This window comes from Capricornis sumatraensis, chromosome 3 (assembly GCF_032405125.1).
Source record: "Capricornis sumatraensis isolate serow.1 chromosome 3, serow.2, whole genome shotgun sequence".
Classification (NCBI taxonomy): Eukaryota; Metazoa; Chordata; class Mammalia; order Artiodactyla; family Bovidae; genus Capricornis; species Capricornis sumatraensis.
In genome coordinates this window covers 83,539,314-83,557,507 of record NC_091071.1, presented here as the reverse complement: position 1 = coordinate 83,557,507, position 18,194 = coordinate 83,539,314, and the positions used below count along the sequence as shown (strand labels likewise).

The following is an 18,194-nucleotide window of genomic DNA, read 5'->3' as shown; positions in this document are numbered from 1 at the left end:
TTAGAAATATCTCCAGAAGGTAAAGCTCAAAGAGATTAAGTAATTTATCCAATGTGGCCAAGAAAAGCAGAGCTACGATGAAGGCAGTTCTGGGGAAATTCAATCCTATGTTATTTCACCATGCCCACAAGTGGGGAAATAAATGCACGTTTGAGGATTCCTCTTGCTGCCACTGAGGACTGAAGAAGTAGATCCAGACCCTTTGACCCAGTAAACCGCCATGGAGATAAAGAAAGGCAATCTAGTAGAAACTAGACTCTTTAAACGCCCGGACTGAATGGACCAGGAGTAGGAGTGGTGACAAAGAAGATTGTCTTTTATGCATTCTATACAGCTAGACCATCTGTGTTTAGTTGCTCAGTCTTGTCTGACTCTTTGCGACCCCATGGACTGTAGCCCCTGCCAGGCTCCTCTGTATATGGGAATTCTCTAGGTAAGAATACTAGAGTGGGTTGCCATGCCCTCCTCCAGGGGATCTTCTCAACCCAGGGATCAAACCCAGGTCTCCTGCATTGCAGGCAGATTCTTTCCCATCTGAGCCACCAAGGAAGCCCAATAGGACCTAGCAAACATACTTGTATGCCCTGTACACCTAGATGAACCCTAAAAGCCTTCCCAGGATAGGGAGAGGTCTATGCAAGAGGGCACCCTTAGGAAACAATAGCTTCCGTTATCAACCAATCCATAACTCCTGGAAAACAGGAAACCCCCCTCAATCCCAGCATGATCAGGAGATGTAACCGCACCTCCAAGAGTAGTGGATGAGATGGGGAGGGGGCTTCTGGCTAGCACAGCCTGTTCCTATTTAAAGAGACATCTCAAGACCACTTCCCATCAAGACTTTGGCTAAGGTTAGTCCCTTCACCTTTATGCAAAAATTCCATTGTTAATCAGGTAATTAGTAAGATCTATTCATTAAGAAGTAGTTTAGAGATTTCAGTGGATACTAATCTATTATCCAGGTATTTTTTTGCACCATTTTCTTTGCCTGCTGCTGTCTTCTGCTTTTACTTTAAGCTTTCCCATACTCATATCTCTGTCTCTTTCTCATTTGTGGGGGTGGGGGGGTGGGAGGGGAGAGGCAAGAGGGTGTATGCAGATATTTTCTAGTATCGGGCTGCCAGTAGTTTTGCAAACTTGGCAAAGTTGCCTAAGTGTTTCATTCCTCTTAAATGTGGATAAAACTTAGACCTATACTTCAGGTTTGTCACAAGGATAAACCTTAAATAGGACAATAAGACAATCATTCAGAATGTTCAGAACAGTATCTGACACAGAGTAAGCATCAGGTCAAAAATCAGTGATGTTATTGTAGGTTTTTCAGATGCTGAGGGGTGTAGCTAAGATTTAGAGTGGTCAATTAAAACAATAAACCAAAATAAAAGTAACACTCAAGTCTGCAATCACATAAATTAAAAGTATAGATAGGAAGCCAGACAAAAGACAGCACTGACTCCCTCAGTGCTCCGTATTTTCCCATGGAAGAATGGGCTGGTGGATCAGAGCAGATGTGTACATCATCTTACTGACCAAAGAGCCTGAAATAAGGTTCCTCCTCTTTTGGAGCCTAGGGCCCAGGATGAAAGAAAGGGGGAAGGGCTAGTAGTAAGAAAAAAATGTCTTGAAGTTCTACCCATCACCCACAAGGTGAGAAAGAAGTCTTGGCATGAGACAGTCTCCAACTGGGTGAACCTGGGTCAGGAATGCAGTTCTTTATAAGTGCATGTCCAGCTAGGGGACTGGAGGACCTGAGTCCTTGACTATATCTTCCTTCAGAGACTCTAGGGCACAAACTGTGAACCGAGTCTGGTGTGGAGATGGCAGCTTTCCCTCAAGAGGCCTGCCAGGTAAAGCTTTTGTAATAGCTTTGGGCCTCGGCTTCCCAGGTGGCGCTAGTGGTAAAGAACCTGCTGGCTAATGCAGGAGACAATAAGAGACGTGAGTTTGGTCCCTGATCAGGAAGATTCCCTGGAGAAGGTCATAGCAACCCACTCCAGTATTCTTGCCTGAAGAATCCATGGACAGAGGAGCCTGGTGGGTTTCAGTCCATAGGATTGCACAGAGTTGGACACAACTGAAGCAATTTAGCATGCATGCATACACGACTGGGTCTGAGATTACACATAGGATTCTGGCCAGAACCCAGATTCCTCTCTCTCACACACACACACACACATGCAATCCACTTGTACAGAATCATTTAGAACAATGTAGACCATTGCTAAAATTTTCATTGGAAAGAGAGAGTGTTACTTCACACAACTAATAAAACAAAAAGAATTCATAATTATTCCTGTCTTCCAAGTTTCTTTTCTCTTCTCCTGTAACTCTTTTTTTTTAATTATGGTAAAATACATATATAAAATTTACTATCTGAGCCATTTTTCAAGTGTACAGTTCACTGTGAAGTACTTTCCCATTGTTGAGCAACCAATCTCCAGCACTCCTCTTACCTTGTGAAACTAAACTCTATACCCATTAAACAATTCCTTGTTCCCCCTCTGTAACACTTTTAAAACTACCTCCTAGTGTTACTAGTTCCCCCACTTTAATTTCTTTTCATTGTTATAATGTGGAATGATTTTTCCTTTTCATCATTCCTAAGGCTAAAGTTGGAATCTCAGATTCTTCCTCATCTTCCACAAAACAAAGTTTCAGTCCTCTACCCTCAAGAGTTAATGGGATTTACCCCCCTTAGAAAAGACAAAAGCGACTACCTTTAATACTAAATATTCCCTCCAGAGCCTTGACTCATCATTCTAAGTGGCTTATCAATTTTTTTTTCAACCATAAATGCTACTTGCCCCAAAAGACTACTAGAAACCAACTTTTTTTTTTAATTTAACTATAGAATTAAATTAGAGAGACAAAGAAAAATTAGAAGAAAAAACTACAAAACTCAGTAAGAAGAAAAGACTACTATGCTTACTACCACATTTCTGGAACAATCTCCAGAACCTGTGAACACAAAATACACACACTAAGTATACTGCATTTTCAAATTGTGTGTGTGGTTTTTTTTTTTTTTGGCTCTCTAGGTGATGTGTTGACATTCTTAGATTCTCACGTGGAATGTAACATTGGCTGGTTGGAACCTCTCCTGGAAAGAGTTTACTTAAGCAGAAAAAAAGTAGCCTGTCCAGTAATTGAAGTCATCAATGATAAGGATATGAGGTAATATTGTCATATTCCACGGGATACTTCTAAGTGACTTTTTAACCAGCACCAGAAGGTAGTGGTCATACTCGTAAAATGTACAACTTTGCAGATCTAAGTAGTACATGGTTTATCTGTTTAAATAAATTGAAATACTTGATATATATCATGAGATCAAAGCAGATCTATCCAATTGTTTATTTGATCATCACAAATTCTCAACCCTAAACGTCAATAAATACTAATACTCAGTGTCCAGGACTTTCCTCTTTCTATTCAGCTCAACACCAAAATATTTATTTTTCTTAAGATTAGTTCTTCTTTTTGTGGTATATATATATACATACACATGTATATTCTTAAATAGGGTTTTTTCCCCTCAAAATGGCCAGAATATTATTAAAAGAAAAGTATGTTAAAAGCAAGCAATCCAGCACTATTTCTATTTATATTCATATCTTTCATTGAAATGTTATTAGACGCTTTGTGGTGATCTACAATCATCTTCATAAGTGCTTGTTTCATTCCCATGCACAACACATGGTGTCAGGTTGATTATATGAATGATCTCAGGTACCATTTTTATTTCCCTTGACTAGTTACATGACAGTGGACAACTTTCAAAGAGGCATATTTATGTGGCCAATGAACTTTGGTTGGAGAACAATTCCTCCAGACGTTGTTGCAAAAAACAAAATTAAAGAAACTGATATAATAAGGTAAGTGTGTGAAACTTAAGACTAGGAAGGAGTCATGTATCTTCTTACAAAGGCATAGGAAGCAATTTCACAAAACAGGTATTAGCTGTCATTTATAGAACACCAAGAATTACAGTTCTAGCCAACAGACGACCAAAAGCAGAAATTTTTCCTTGGAAATTACTTTCCCACAGCCAAAACTCACCTTTTAAGTGGGTAATTATATCTTATTCACCCCTCAACCCGAGAAATTCACTATTTCTATTCTCTGGGATTTGCAGACTAAGAAACATAAGCCACTTAAATGTGCTGCTTAAATTCTGTATAAACACATATAACACTGAAGTAAAATGAATGAAAATTAAGAATAAATAATAGTAACAAAAATATCATTCTAATTCTTTTTGAGTCTAATCCTATACTTTCCCTGGGAGGAGTGCCAAATTCTGTGAATAAAGTGAGAAACAGACACAGAAGCTAGATGTGAATTAAAGTTGGGGCATTATTGCCGGAGAAACTTGATTAAAGAACAGATTTTAGACTGGAAGCTAAAGTGGGGGCCTCCTAACTCCTCCCCCGAAGTCGAGACCTGTAGGACAAGCACTCTGCCAGCCGCAGGCAGAACAGCAGGATCCCTGGAGCTTTCCTTATTGGAGAAAGAACTTGAGCAGACTTAAGCCAGAAAGTCCCAAAAGAAAGTTTGAGCCCAGCCTGTACATTGCAGCATCTTTTCTCTGAACTCACCCCTCCAAACACTGCCTTATATTCTTCCAAATGTGATGTTTCACAACTGATACTCCTAACAAGTGAAGGAAAAGTACGACCAATTATTAAGCACTGTGAAACCTCTCTATAACTCTAGGAGAAAGATTGTGGTTTTTCCCTTATAGAGATAAGGAAATAGAGACCTAAGAGAGTTAAGTAATTTTCCTGGGGATATTTGTTGCTGTTATTCAGTCACTAAGTTATGTCCAACTCTTTGCAACCCCATGGACTGCAGTACCCCAGGCTTCCCTATTCATCACTGTCTCCCAGAGTTTGCTCAAACTCATGTCCATTGAGTTGGTGATGCCATCCAACCATGTCATCCTCTGCCATCCTCTTCTCCTTTTGCCTTCAATCTTTCCCAGAACTGGGGCCTTTTCCAATAAGTTGACTCTTCACATCAGGTGGCCAAAGTATTGGAGCTTCAGCTTCAGCCTCGGTCCTTCCAGTGAATATGCAGGGTTGATTTCCTTTAGGATTGACTGGTATGATCTCCCTGCAGTCCAAGGGATATACAGCTTGCAAAAGAAGAAATTGGGATTCAAATCCAAATCTGCCTGGATATAATATACTTGCTCTGATCCTACACCTAAAGAACCTCTTTGTCTGTTTTAGACTCCAATTCTGAGAATCAGTGTAGTGATTGAGTTCAGATTTATTCAACATAATGTTAGAAAGAGAATGAGTTCTGGATAGTCTGGAAAGGGCATTTGAGATTCAGATAAAAAAATACACATAAATCATGGGGGAAGAGAGCTAGATGTGGGGTGAGGTTTATATTACCTTTGAGATTGCTGCAGAGCTTCCATACAAACCTCTTTCAGCTGGCTCCATGGGAACCACCATGGGACGTGATTACTGCCTTTTCTAACTGCTGACTCAAGTGTGGTTTCTCTTCCCCATGATTAATAACAGGAGTGAAGACTCTAGAGTCAGACTCCTTGGGTTTAAATCTCTACAATGTACTAGTGGTGTGAGCTTTAAAAAGTTACTTAACCTCTTTCTGTCTCTGTTTCTTCATTTTTATATTAACACTAAACAGAAGTAGCTACCTCTTGGATTGTTTTGAGAATTAAATCAGATAATACTATATATAAAGTGCTTTAAAAAGTATTTGCCAAGAACTTCCCTGATGGTCCAGTGGTTAAGTCTCTGAGCTCCCAGTACACAATTCCATCCCTGGTCAGGGAACTAAGAGCCACAGTTCTGCAGGCCAGCCAAGGAAAAAAAAAGAAAATATATGTATATATAAGTGTTTGCCACATAACAAGCTGTTGTAAAGTTTCTGTATTGTTGAGGCAGTATAGTGGAGAAGAGATCTTAGAGTCAAGCCAGACCCCCTAAATTTGAACCCTAGGTGTACATCCCACAGATGGGTTGGTCTGTGAACTCGGAAAATTTTCTTGCCTTTTGGGGCTGTAGTTTCTTAGGGGTACATACTCAAAGGATTTTTGTGAGGCCTGAATTAATACATCTATAACATTTAAAACAATGCCTGACTCATCTTTCCTAAATAGCACTAAATAACTTATTAAAAATAACATCTCTGGAGAATTTGTGTTGAAGTGTCAAGGCCAAGTAAGAATCCTAGTTCCAGACCCTGTCTTTGTTGCCTCTAATCAAGTTCTGCCACAAGAACCAGGGAACTTGTCACTTAGGTGTTCTTTGTGACTTTATCCAAGACCTCCCCGCATGTGGTAACTATTATAAAATGCCTCTTGTTAGGGAACACTCCTTAAAAGTTGAGGTCCCCTGACATGCAGGATTTAAAAGCCAACTTTTCTTTTTGTAGATGTCCCGTCATGGCAGGTGGATTATTTTCTATTGATAAAAATTACTTTTTTGAACTTGGAACATATGATCCTGGGCTCGATGTTTGGGGTGGAGAAAATATGGAGCTCTCTTTCAAGGTATCGCTGAGTGTTTCTCAAATTATCTTTACAATTAAGAGTCTAGCACTTTAAAATGGTTTCATTTTACTAATGCAATCAGATATGTGACTGCCTCTGGGAGGAAACTTCACAGAAATATTAGGGCCTCTGGATTAATGTCTTCATATCCCAGATTGAATTTGGAAGAATCAATAACCCTCATGAAATTTATTACCATTCCCTCATATTTCACAACACAGTTTCTGCATCTGAATGTGAGGGAAATAATTGTCTGCCATTTCGTGTAAAGGCTGTAGGATGAATATTTGATGCAAATAACTCATATATTTTTCTAAAATATTAGAAGTAATGATATTATTTAGTAATAGGCCATCTTGGCGAGCACAAGACAGAAGAATAAAAAGAGCCGCTAGAGCAGGCCACCAAAAGGCCGTACTACAGCAACTTAGGGAAGCTCAGATAATGCTGGGTATGTATATAACCATTGATTAATATCTGAGAAACCAGTGGCGGCAGCCATAGTGCAGAGTATCCCACATTACCTGCTTTCCTATGGAGTTGGGTTTATATAGTAATAGGGTGTGACTTTGAACCCTTGATCAAGAAGGATGGTCTTCAAGATGTATTCCACAAGTCAGGTAGATCTTCCCAAACGTGAGAAGGAGATATTGAGAAAATTGAAACATATACTCTTTCCCTTGATTCTACTCAAGCAGGAACTTATGTTACACATTTCATACACTGGGATTCTGTGAGGATTTTCCTTAGCGGGGTGGAGGGAATGATTTACAATTCAGGAGAGGAAAAGAGAAAATATGTAATTTAATAATGCTAAAATGGTTCACAGCAACAGAATAAAATTAAATATACCTGTTGAGTTTAATTTTCTGTTGAAAAGGATATTAGAAGAGTATTGCTCCAACGGGGAAATCGTCGCCAGGTGGCTTTTTCGTTATTGTTAATTGCTCATGATTTGTGGACAATCATTTGATAACTGGTACATATTTTTAAACTGTTCCAGGTGTGGATGTGTGGTGGTGAAATTGAGATCATTCCCTGTTCCCGAGTGGGACACATATTCCGAAATGACAATCCCTACTCCTTCCCCAAAGACCGGATGAAGACGGTGGAGCGGAACTTGGGGCGGGTGGCTGAGGTCTGGCTCGATGAGTACAAGGAGCTCTTCTACGGCCACGGGGATCACCTCATAGACCAAGGGTTAGACGTCGGAAACCTTACCCAGCAGCGGGAACTTCGAAAGAAGCTAAAATGCAAAAGCTTCAAGTGGTACTTGGAGAATGTTTTTCCAGATTTGAAGGCTCCCATTGTGAGGGCGAGTGGTGTGGTAAGTTTAAGCAGCAACTTCAAATCTGACTTTGTGAAAATACAAGGTAAAAACACTTTTGAAAATGTGTGGGAAAGAATGAATTATTACTTTATAAATAAGCACCAAGTGTGAGTGCAGAGGAGACAAAGTGTGGTTTGTTTTGACTGCCCATATTAAGTAAACCTGAGGAAGGCTTCCAGGAAGGCATGTTTATTGATTAATTCAGCAAACACCTACCAAGTGTCAAGAAACCAGGCATTATTTAAGAACTGGACTATAGAGTAGTGAATAAAGTAGATTGATCCCTTCTCTGTGGAACTTAAAGCTGGGTAGGATAGAAAGATAATAAAGAAATAAGCAAGTAAAGTATAAATAAAAAATATAGTAACTTTTAATCAGGGAATTGGCCACAAGTGATGAACTTTTCTTAAGAGTAGTCAAATCTATGAAGACATTGAAGGCCAGGTCTGAAAGACCAAGAGTCCACCATGCTGTAAAGAAGAGAGCCTCAGGCAAAGGATGTCACGTATGCAAAAACTCTGACATGTGACAGTTCGAGGCACTGAGGAACTCGAAAGAAGGTGGATGTTGTTATCAAGGTTTGAGGAGGCAAGAGGAATGGCATCAGATGAAGGTCAAGAGAGAGAAGGAGCTGGATCCCGCAGGTCCTTGTGGGCAGAGTAAGGATTTTCTCTCTCTCATCTTTATCTGTCTCTTTCTTTTTTCAGGACGCAATCGGAAGTTACTGAGTAGGGTGAAGCAATGGGATGACATGGTTTATTTAGAGTTTTATAGATTTCAAAAAGGGATTGAAAATAACAGAAATTGTCAGACAACAGCAGAGAAAATTCCAGGGCACAAAATAACATACTAAATAGAAAGAAGTCAAACTTGATAGGTTTGATAGAGTACAAAGCTAAGAAAAAATTAAGGAAGGAGAAAAACTCTTTTAAAAAAAGCCATTTCAAACCCATTCTAAGCCTGAGACTTAATTTGAAGAGGATGGCAAGAGATGAGGATCTTTACCATACACTAAGTTTAGAGATGATTAGTCAAGCCTTGACCTAGAGGTCTTCCCTGGTCATGCAAATTTTTAATCTCTTTTACTATTTTATTTCTCGTTTAATTTTTACTTATATACATTCCCAGCGCTGTTTTCTTTTTCTTCTTGCAAAATGTTCAGATTTGGCCCTCAGTAAGCTCTTTTTACATCATTTTTTTTTTCAGTTCTCCCTGGCAAGTGGATTGTATAAATCAATCTTTCTCTGCCTACCAAATTTCCTGATGAACATTCAGGCAATTTCCCTTAATGGCATAAGGGAGATTCTGAAAAAGTGCAAAAGAGAGAAAAACAGTCTAAGAATTTGTTCTGCTGTCATAAAATTCAACTGACACATAAGTATATGTAACCGGTTTATATATAACATAATTGTTCATCTTTGTAGGTCAAAATGCAGTAACTGCTATTTCAGAGGTTCAGCTTGATTATTTTATCTTAGATAATTCTTTAGGAAGAATACCCTGAGTTTATATACTGTTCAAGTAATATGCCTGTAAAATAAATTTACATTTTTTAACTCTATTTCTTAAGCAGGATAAAAGAAAAAGAAATTCTCATCATAGTAATTTGTTCCTGTCCTAAAAACACAGAATCTCAGTAAGAGCATTACTGGAATTTAACCACCAGAGGGAACTAAAAAACTATCTTTTGCCTCCTCTTTGAGGTTAGCTTGTCTAATAGTTTCCATTCGAGTTTTGAAGAACTCTTTTAATGAAAGCGCTTTCTTTTGATGCCTGAGCTACAATACAACAAAATGCAGAAATGATTTTAATAAATTCTTTCTTTCTGTTTTCCTCCTTATTTGTTGTCTTTCTTAGACAAATTTTAATAAAGATGACATTGGTTCCCTCTGAAGCAACGAGTAGGGAGCATTATTACCATTAAAAAAAAGGACTTTTCTCCAGGAAAGTCAGAGGAAGGTTAACTAAATCATTGTTTTGGATAGATAATCTTGTAAATGTCCAAGAAACTGAAATCCACAACTTTTTGTTACTTGCTCCGTATCATTCCTGCTTTTAACCTACACACCTACGAAAGTTTGACTTCTTAAAAATGAGAATAACTCTTTTCTCACTGAAACAAAAATATTTGAAAGTAATAAAAGAACCTGAGCAATAATTTGAACTTATATTGGATTTAACTCAGCAAACAGCTTCTAGTCTGGTGTTTACAAATTCTGGGATAAACCACAGAGAACTCCAACCTCCTAAATTGGAAAATGAAATAATTCAAAATGGATAATGTAAAATGTATACATATTTCCTGATTTTAAAATAAGATTGATATGTTTTACAATAAAAACATAGATGTATTTTTTAAGTGAGAGCCCAGTTTTCAAAACTATTCCTAATGAAAGAATATCAATTCCTTAGCACTTCATGGACCATTTCTATATAGTAATTTCCAAAAAGAGGGAAGAGAAACATATCTTCAAATGAAGTGGGGGAGAGGGCGGCAAGGAATAGAAAAGGTTTCTCTCCTTCTCGTGCCTTTTAGTGCTTGGAGGAAGGGATTGTGAGAAATAAATACAAAGCAATCAATTAACTAGGGGTTCCCAAACACTGTTCTGGGCAAAGTTATGCTGTCAAAGAGGATTCTGTGGTCACATGTATTTGGCAAATTCTTGTATCACATTCCCTCTGCACTCATACTGGAGGTTCTGAGAGGTTCTGGAGTAGGGCAGCCTGGTCAGCTGTCCTGAGGCCAGAGTTCTCCAAACTCACTTGAAGATATTTTCTGCATAATCTACAAGTACAGGAGTTTTTGTTTGTTTGTTTGTTTTCTGTTAAGATCAACTGGGACACCATTTCCTTTCTTTCAACTCCAGGATTATTCTACCTCCACACATGACTGTTTACTCTCTTCCCTGAAGTTCCTGGTGGTGGATTCCTCCTGTGGGTTCTGGCTGCTCCCACTAATGATGGAGTGTGTGTGTGTGTGTGCATGTGTGCACACACTCAGTCACTCACTCATGTCTGATCCTTTGCAACCCCGTGGACTGTAGCCCACCAGGCTCCTCTGTCCCTGGACTTTTCCAGGCAAGCATACTAGAGTGGGTTGCCATTTCCTTCTCCAGGGCATCTTCCCAGCCCAGGGATTGAACTTGCATCTCTTGTACCTCCTGCATTGGCAGGCTGATTCTTTACCACTGTGCCACCTGGGAAGCCAATTGTCTCCTCCCAAATCTGGCACTTTAAATTGTGAATAGAGCTTCCTTTGAGGATTTCTGTTGGAGAGTCTGTTCTTCTAGAATTGTTTTGCATGCAGGTCACCCCAGAAACAACAAAACTGGTAGATTTTAATGGTTTTTTTTTTTTCAGTGCTTTGAAGGTTCTGTTAGGGTTCCTACTCAATGCAAGTGGTGTGTGCATCTCAAACTCAAATGACGGTTGATGTAAGGTTTCAGATTCCCTTGGGAGAAGCTTCCCCTTTGTCTCCCAGTGCTAATGAATAAACTGTTTTCCCCTGTACATCATTGCAGCCAGGGCCTAACGTTTTAGCTTTCCATCATGTGTGGAAGACCTCAACTCCAGGTTTTTTCATATTCAGTCTCAGTCCCCTGCTTACCAGTATCTGCCATTTTACCTCTTGTTTTTAGGTTTTGTTCTTCACTTTCTGGACCCTAAAGATGCCCCCTACTTTCTTGTAGGAAAAATTAAGCATGTAAAAGTGCAAACCAACTCACTGAGCACTGTGTTATGAAATCTGACAACCCCCAACTTACGTCCTACAGTGCTCCCTAGTTAGAGCTTTTGGTTAGCTACCCTGGAACAAGAGGGGACAAAAATAGTGTCCCTAGCCACAGAGACCACCCCACTTGCCAGCACAGGGTGCTTCCCTGAGTATAGACTGAGCTCTACACAGCTCTTCCAGAAGTCTGAAAAGTTCAAATTGTGTTATACTATTAACCCACCTTCTCTTTAGACCTGCCCAGAATGTCAGAGGGAGCAAGGGAATCAACATTTCTCTGCGTTAAATGGTGACTTACAGGCAGCTGCCTCCATGTTGGACCCTGCAAATCCATTAAAAACCTGGGGGCCTGCCAGAAAGTGTCTTTAAGCTTGGCTCCATACTAGCGTTCGTGACTTCCCTGTAATGAATTGTAGCTTGCCTGAGTCATTAGGAAGATTCTGACCGGGAGTCAGCTGGAATCTGCTGTTTTTGAAAGACTCAATTTATCTATGATTCACTGCCTAAGCAGTCAGATAGCTTGGAGGGGTCAGCCAGGGAACAGAGCCCATAACCACTGCTCTGATTAAATTGCAAGTATGTGCACTGACTTTTAATATATGCATCAGACAAACTTGAGACAAGAAAATAACTGCTTTTCATGCCACCTTTTGCTCTTTTCCTGTTCAGCATTCCAGGAAAGGGTTAATTAAAAGCTTCTGTGTGTTGGCTCTGTGGCTGAATCACAGGCCTAAATTGACAGATTGAAGCTGTACTTCAGCAAGATTACATTATGTCCCTGTTAGAGATAGCAACCAATAAAATCGTATAGTACTAAGTAATGCTAAGCTATTAACTTAACTATCTTTAACCTTATTATTGTTTTATATTCTGTGTTTTCTGAATGTCTTGTTCTACTTTAAAATATTTTGTTCTTAATGCGTATTTTATGTTTTGCTTCCTAGCTTATTAATGTGGCCTTGGGTAAATGCATTTCCATCAGAAACACCACAGCCATTCTGGAAGACTGTGATGGGAGCAGCAAGGTACGCTGAGCTGGGGTTTTCTCTCTCATAGTCAGTATAGCTGATAGTGCTTGTGAGGTTGATAGGTGAAGGTATGACACCTTCATCACTCACTTGAGATGTTCTTTTTGCCTATGGAAACAATAATTAATTTTCACATTTTTGTATCATCATAAGGTTGGTGGCATTTAGGGTCCACCTCTACATGTAAAAGAGAGTGACAAAGGGAATGAAGGTGGATACTCTAGTCAACCCACCATGGACCCAGTTCTGGTTCCACCACTTGTAAAAATGCATTAACTGCAAATTCCTTAACCCTTAGGTGAATGGCAATGATAATAGTGCTGGCCCCAAAGCTGTTGTGAGGATGGAATTAGATACTACGCAGGAAGCCTATATCAAACATTTGGTGCTCTATAAATATTCACTGCTATAGTAATAAAAACAAAAATCAGAAAAGTAACACATCACATATAAAGACAAGATGATAAAAATAAAGTCATACAAACTCTTAAATAATTAATCTAAAGGAGCAGTTTTATTCTCTGATTCCACCCATCCTTCCCCCTCCCCTACCCAGGTACTCCTAAGGAAGTAATGCAAATAGCACAATTCATGATCCATGGTGGAAAACTCTACAGCCAAACTTCAACAAATCTGAGCACAGTATTTAGGGGAGGGAGTAGGGCCTGGGAAAATAGAGCCCTGACTCTGTAGAGCTCTGAGCGATGGCACCTCCCTCTCCAACATATGCTCCTACCCACTCTCATTCTGTTCGGACAGTTATCAGCTTGTTCTCACAGGAACATGGATTCAGGAGTCGAACTCAGCCCCCTAAAACTGAAGATAACTCTTTGCCAGAGAAATTATCTTATGATGGGAATCTAGGCTTGCTTTGCCTTGTGTTAGAGATATTACTTTATTTTCAAATACAACCCATGTTTACCTCTTAATTCAAAGCTGCTGCTAGGAAAATAAAAAGACATTTTTGTCATCTCTGTTGATATAATTCAGCCATGGATTGTAAACTTGAAGTTAATGGAATTCTTTCTTAATTAGAAAAGAGGAGACAGAAGGGAAGAGAAAAGTGTCAAAAATTAATTGAAAGAAATAATTTTCATGCATTAAGAATTCAAAGAGGAAATCAAGTCATAAAGTATAAGACAAAACCATAAATAGTCCAAATTATATGAAAGTAAACTATTAAATAAAATACAAATGTCTAATTAGTATTAAAAAAAACAAGCATAGTAACTCCCATCGAAATCATTTAGGTCTGGGACTTGGCTCTCCCTCTAGCCCCAGTGGCTAGGGGCCTGAATTGTGTGGTGGTTTGAATGCTCCAATACTTCAAGTACCAGGTTAGCCTGGCACTCAGAACACCTAAAAGGGCACGCATTCACAGACATGTACTAATTGTACTAAATTTTGTTTTATTATTGCAGCTAACACTTATTGATGTCTTACTGTATGCTCAACACTTGTCAGACATTACTCCATGTTTTTGAGATAGACACTACTGCTATCCAACTTAAAAATTAGAAAAATGAGATCCTGTTCCGTTCAGTTCAGTTCAGTTCAGTTGTTCAGTCATGTCCGACTCTTTGCGACCCCATGAATTGCAGCACGCCAGGCCTCCCTGTCCATCATCAACTCCCAGAGTTCACTCAAACTCACATCCATCGAGTCGGTGATGCCATCCAGCCATCTCATCATCTGTTGTCCCCTTTTCCTCCTGCCCCCAACCCCTCCCAGCATCAGAGCCTTTGCCAATGAGTCAACTCTTTGCATGAGGTTAGACAGGGTAAATAATAGAGCCATACTGTCAGAATTGAAAGTGGCAATACCAGGATTTTGAACATTTGAATAGAGTGCCTATATTCTTAAGCATTACTAATAAAAATGTTTAGCAAAGAGTTTGCTGCCGAAAGTCACCTTCTCCTTATACATTTTCCCCACAGCTTCAACAATTTAATTACACCTGGTTAAGGCTTGTTAAACACAGAGCGTGGTGCTTAGCTCCTGTGCCTGATAACGGGGCCCTGAGGCTGCACCTTTGTGATAACAGAAACAAAGGGCTAAGATGGCTGCATAAATCAACATCAGTGGTCCGTCCAGAACTGGTAAGCAAAATATTTGTACCTCTTCCTTACCACAAATCCAACTTTCCATTAAATGCGACATAAACCCTCCTTGTCAGCTTCTTCAGTCAGAGGCTTTAAATGTATAAGGGACAATAGAGGCAGTGTAAAGTTCTTACACAGAGATAAACAGATTTTTTTTTAAAATAAATTGTTGAGTCCTTTTTTATTCTTTTAACAAAATTTACTTCAAATCAGTTCTGTTGGTTATATTTCTGTTATCATCTTTGTTTCTGAAAGTCATTTGCTTCTGAAAGTCAGTTAGCAATGCCAAAAGTCAGGCTTATGGCTTAGAACTGGTTCTCATTGATTACCAGAAAAGTTTATAGGGAGAGTAGATGGGGAAAGCAAGAAGCAGTGTGTTTCCCCAAACCCTGCGCTTAGTATGAATCTGTCTCCAGTTCCTGCCTACTTTCCTTAGAGAGATTTTCTCATGTCCTCTGTTTCCTCAAGACTTAGGCTGTGGAGAGTCTAAGGGTGCTGGAGTCTCTGGGTGCTGGAGTCAGTTCCAACCAGCTTGCAGGTGCTGACCGTGTGCAGCTCTTGCCAACTTCACACTCAGTGATGTCACATTGGTGATTGAAACCAACCATGACAGGAGTATTTACAAAACCCCACGCTAGAAATCAAGGGATGGTTTTCCAGAGGTCAGGTTGTAGATATTAACCAGAACAACCATGCCCTATCCTATTCACTGCCCAAGTACTCTGCTTTCCCCAATCATATTTTAGTAAGATACAAAGTCATAAGTTTTCTGTAGGATCTTTGAATGGCAGGAATAATTTCAGGCCTGCCTTCTCAAATTTTTTTCTGTCTCACTAGCAGGTAGCCACCAAACCCACTGAATGAGTAGTGAGTATCATTTTGATTGGAGACCATCATTTTGCTCAGGGATGACCCCAAAGCATGCACACTTTTTTCCTTGGAGTGTCTCCATTCTTTCTGATGTCACAGCCAGTGATTGCTCTCTTCATGACATTTTTTTTCCCTGCTCAAGATAAAATTAGGACCTAAGCATCACACTCTCCAATCTTCCTTTTCATACCTCATCCCTATTATATTTGAGGGATCTCTTTACAACTCACCAGCGGATTATTATAGCTAATCCAGATCTTCTCAATGTCATCTTTTTTACAAATCCTTGAGGTTACTCAAACATCATATTTCTAAAATTCTAAAAGGGTGACAATATTCTGGGTTTTTTCTTTGGCTGTGCTGGGTCTTCTCTGCTACAGTGGCTTTGTCTAGTTGCAGCAAGCAGGGATTACTCTCTAGTTGCTGTGCATGGGTTTCTCATTGAGGTTGTTTCTCTCGCCGTGGAGCACAGGTTCTAGGGAATAAAGACTTTAGCAGTTGTGGCACCTGGGCCTAGTTGCCCCATGGCAATCTTCCCAGATCATGGATCGAACCTGTGTCTCTTGCAATGGCAGGCAGATTCTCAGCCACTGGACCACCAGGGAAGTCCAAGGGTGACAATGTTTTTGTAAGAGTATCTTTAAAATAAGTTAAAGTCACCTCTATTTGATAAAATTTTAGAGCATTTCAAAACCTCTGTGTGTGTGTTAGTGGTTCAGCTGTGTTCAACTCTTTGCAGCCCCATGGACTGTAGTCTACCAGGCTCCTCTATCTATAGAATTCTCCAGGCAAGAATGATTAAGATGACTTTTGTCACAGTTATGGACATTTGAGAGGATTGATAGGTGAAAAAATTGTAAACTCATGAGCAAGTTGTAAGCAGGTTATTGACAATTTCTAGGATGTTTAATAAGTATTAATCAATAACAGAACCCTCTGAAATGCCTGTGACTTCTAGTTATATCTGGACTTTCTGGACACTGGGCATTCTATCAGAGAACATGGTAAGGAACTCATAAATAAAATACATGATTTTTAACACATTTTATTCTAAATTTGCATTCTAAGGCATGAACTTAAGAAATTAACTCATTTTTTGTGATGGTGTTTTTTATTTTTGTTTTTCTTTACTACCATCCATGAGGGAGCCAGTCACCATATACAGTAAACACCATCTGGAGCTATTTCCTTTAATAATACAGTTATCAGCCATATCATCAGAAAATTCATCTTTTGCTTCATGAAGAACTAAAAGTTGTAGCTTGGAGAGTGTGAGAATTTAGTTTAAGATAAAGACAAATTTAATACTGTCTAAAGTCTTGTCTATGTTATTAATTTATTTCAGGGGAATTCCTAAAATATAAAAAATGAAATCACCTTTTTTAAAAAATTGGTAATTGGTTTTAATTTCTTTACATCACAATTGTTAAATTCAGCCTATGGCTCATTATCAGATCCCCTTTCTCTCCAGGTGAATCACATTGTTTTCGGAAACCATCATCAGTTGTTATGCTTGGAAGGAAGTTTTACTCAGAAGACCCTGAAAGCTGCTCCTTGTGACCCAGCAAAGCCAAATCAAAAGTGGAAATTTGAAAACTATTATGAAGACTGAAGAGGAAGTGATATTTTTATCTAGTAAACCCACTAGACACTGTGAATTTGACAGTGAACTTGGTGACCATATTTCTCCATGCTAGTTTAAAATTTTCAAAATTAATAACATTTAAATGAAAGATTTTTTTTTTTAATCACAATATTTGAGATACCAAAATTTAACTCAGGGAGACAATTCAACATTGGATTGGAGTCCTTCTTCAGCACTAGGTGGCCTTTTGAATTGCCTGCTTTCCACTCTCTGCTGGAACAAAGCCTGCTAGTTATCCCATGCCATCTAACAGGTAACTAGAAATGAAGACAGAAGAACTTGGAAAAGCACAATGATATTCAATGATGGCTGATCAAAACCAGCTCTTTTGACCCACAAGTAGGTATAATTAGTAAGAATCTGGTCCTTTAGTTGCCAGTTTTTCGTCAAAAATAAAAGAGGTAGAAGGAAAGAGAGAAAATTACTTGAGTTCCTAGACTAAAAGACCTCAGAAACACACAGCCTTCACCTTGGTGAAATCTCTCCCAACCACACACATGTTTACCTAATGTTAGAAATAATATTAATATAATACTCCTTGATGGCAGGGTTTTGATCTAGATGACTGTATAATGTTTTTCTTACTCTGAGTCAGTGGAAAATTTCTAAGTGAGGTAGTCAAATGCTTATTCAGTTCTAGACATGGATGTTTCCATTCATTATGTGCTTTTAAACTGCACTTTAAAAAATAGCCATACAAGTAGCTTCTAGATGTATGTGGATATTAAACAAGAAAAAAAAAAAAGCAAAGAAATACAGACTGCATCACTTCACACATTTTAGTAACTGAAAATAAATTTCATCATTGAACCTACTCTAATATAGAACCAAATAAGAGGAGTTAAAATGAATAAAGCAGAAATAGAGCACTAAAAATATGAAAGTTCTCTTATGTGAAAATACTACTTTATATTCAGTAGCATTCACACAGATGAAGTATGCTAAAATAGGCTTTCCAAG

General features: G+C 38.9%; 1 protein-coding gene across 1 annotated transcript in view; it reads left to right on the top strand.

The window, feature by feature from the left end:
- The window catches only part of GALNT5 (polypeptide N-acetylgalactosaminyltransferase 5), a 38,701-nt gene extending 21,500 nt beyond the window's left edge, over positions 1-17,201 (top strand). The window contains exons 4-10 of the mRNA XM_068969455.1: positions 3,039-3,174; positions 3,756-3,875; positions 6,412-6,529; positions 7,533-7,856; positions 12,534-12,614; positions 14,555-14,716; positions 17,061-17,201. Coding sequence (XP_068825556.1) covers positions 3,039-3,174; positions 3,756-3,875; positions 6,412-6,529; positions 7,533-7,856; positions 12,534-12,614; positions 14,555-14,716; positions 17,061-17,201 — 1,082 coding nt within the window. The remainder of the gene's footprint in view (positions 1-3,038; positions 3,175-3,755; positions 3,876-6,411; positions 6,530-7,532; positions 7,857-12,533; positions 12,615-14,554; positions 14,717-17,060) is intronic.
- The last annotated feature ends 993 nt before the right edge of the window (positions 17,202-18,194 follow it).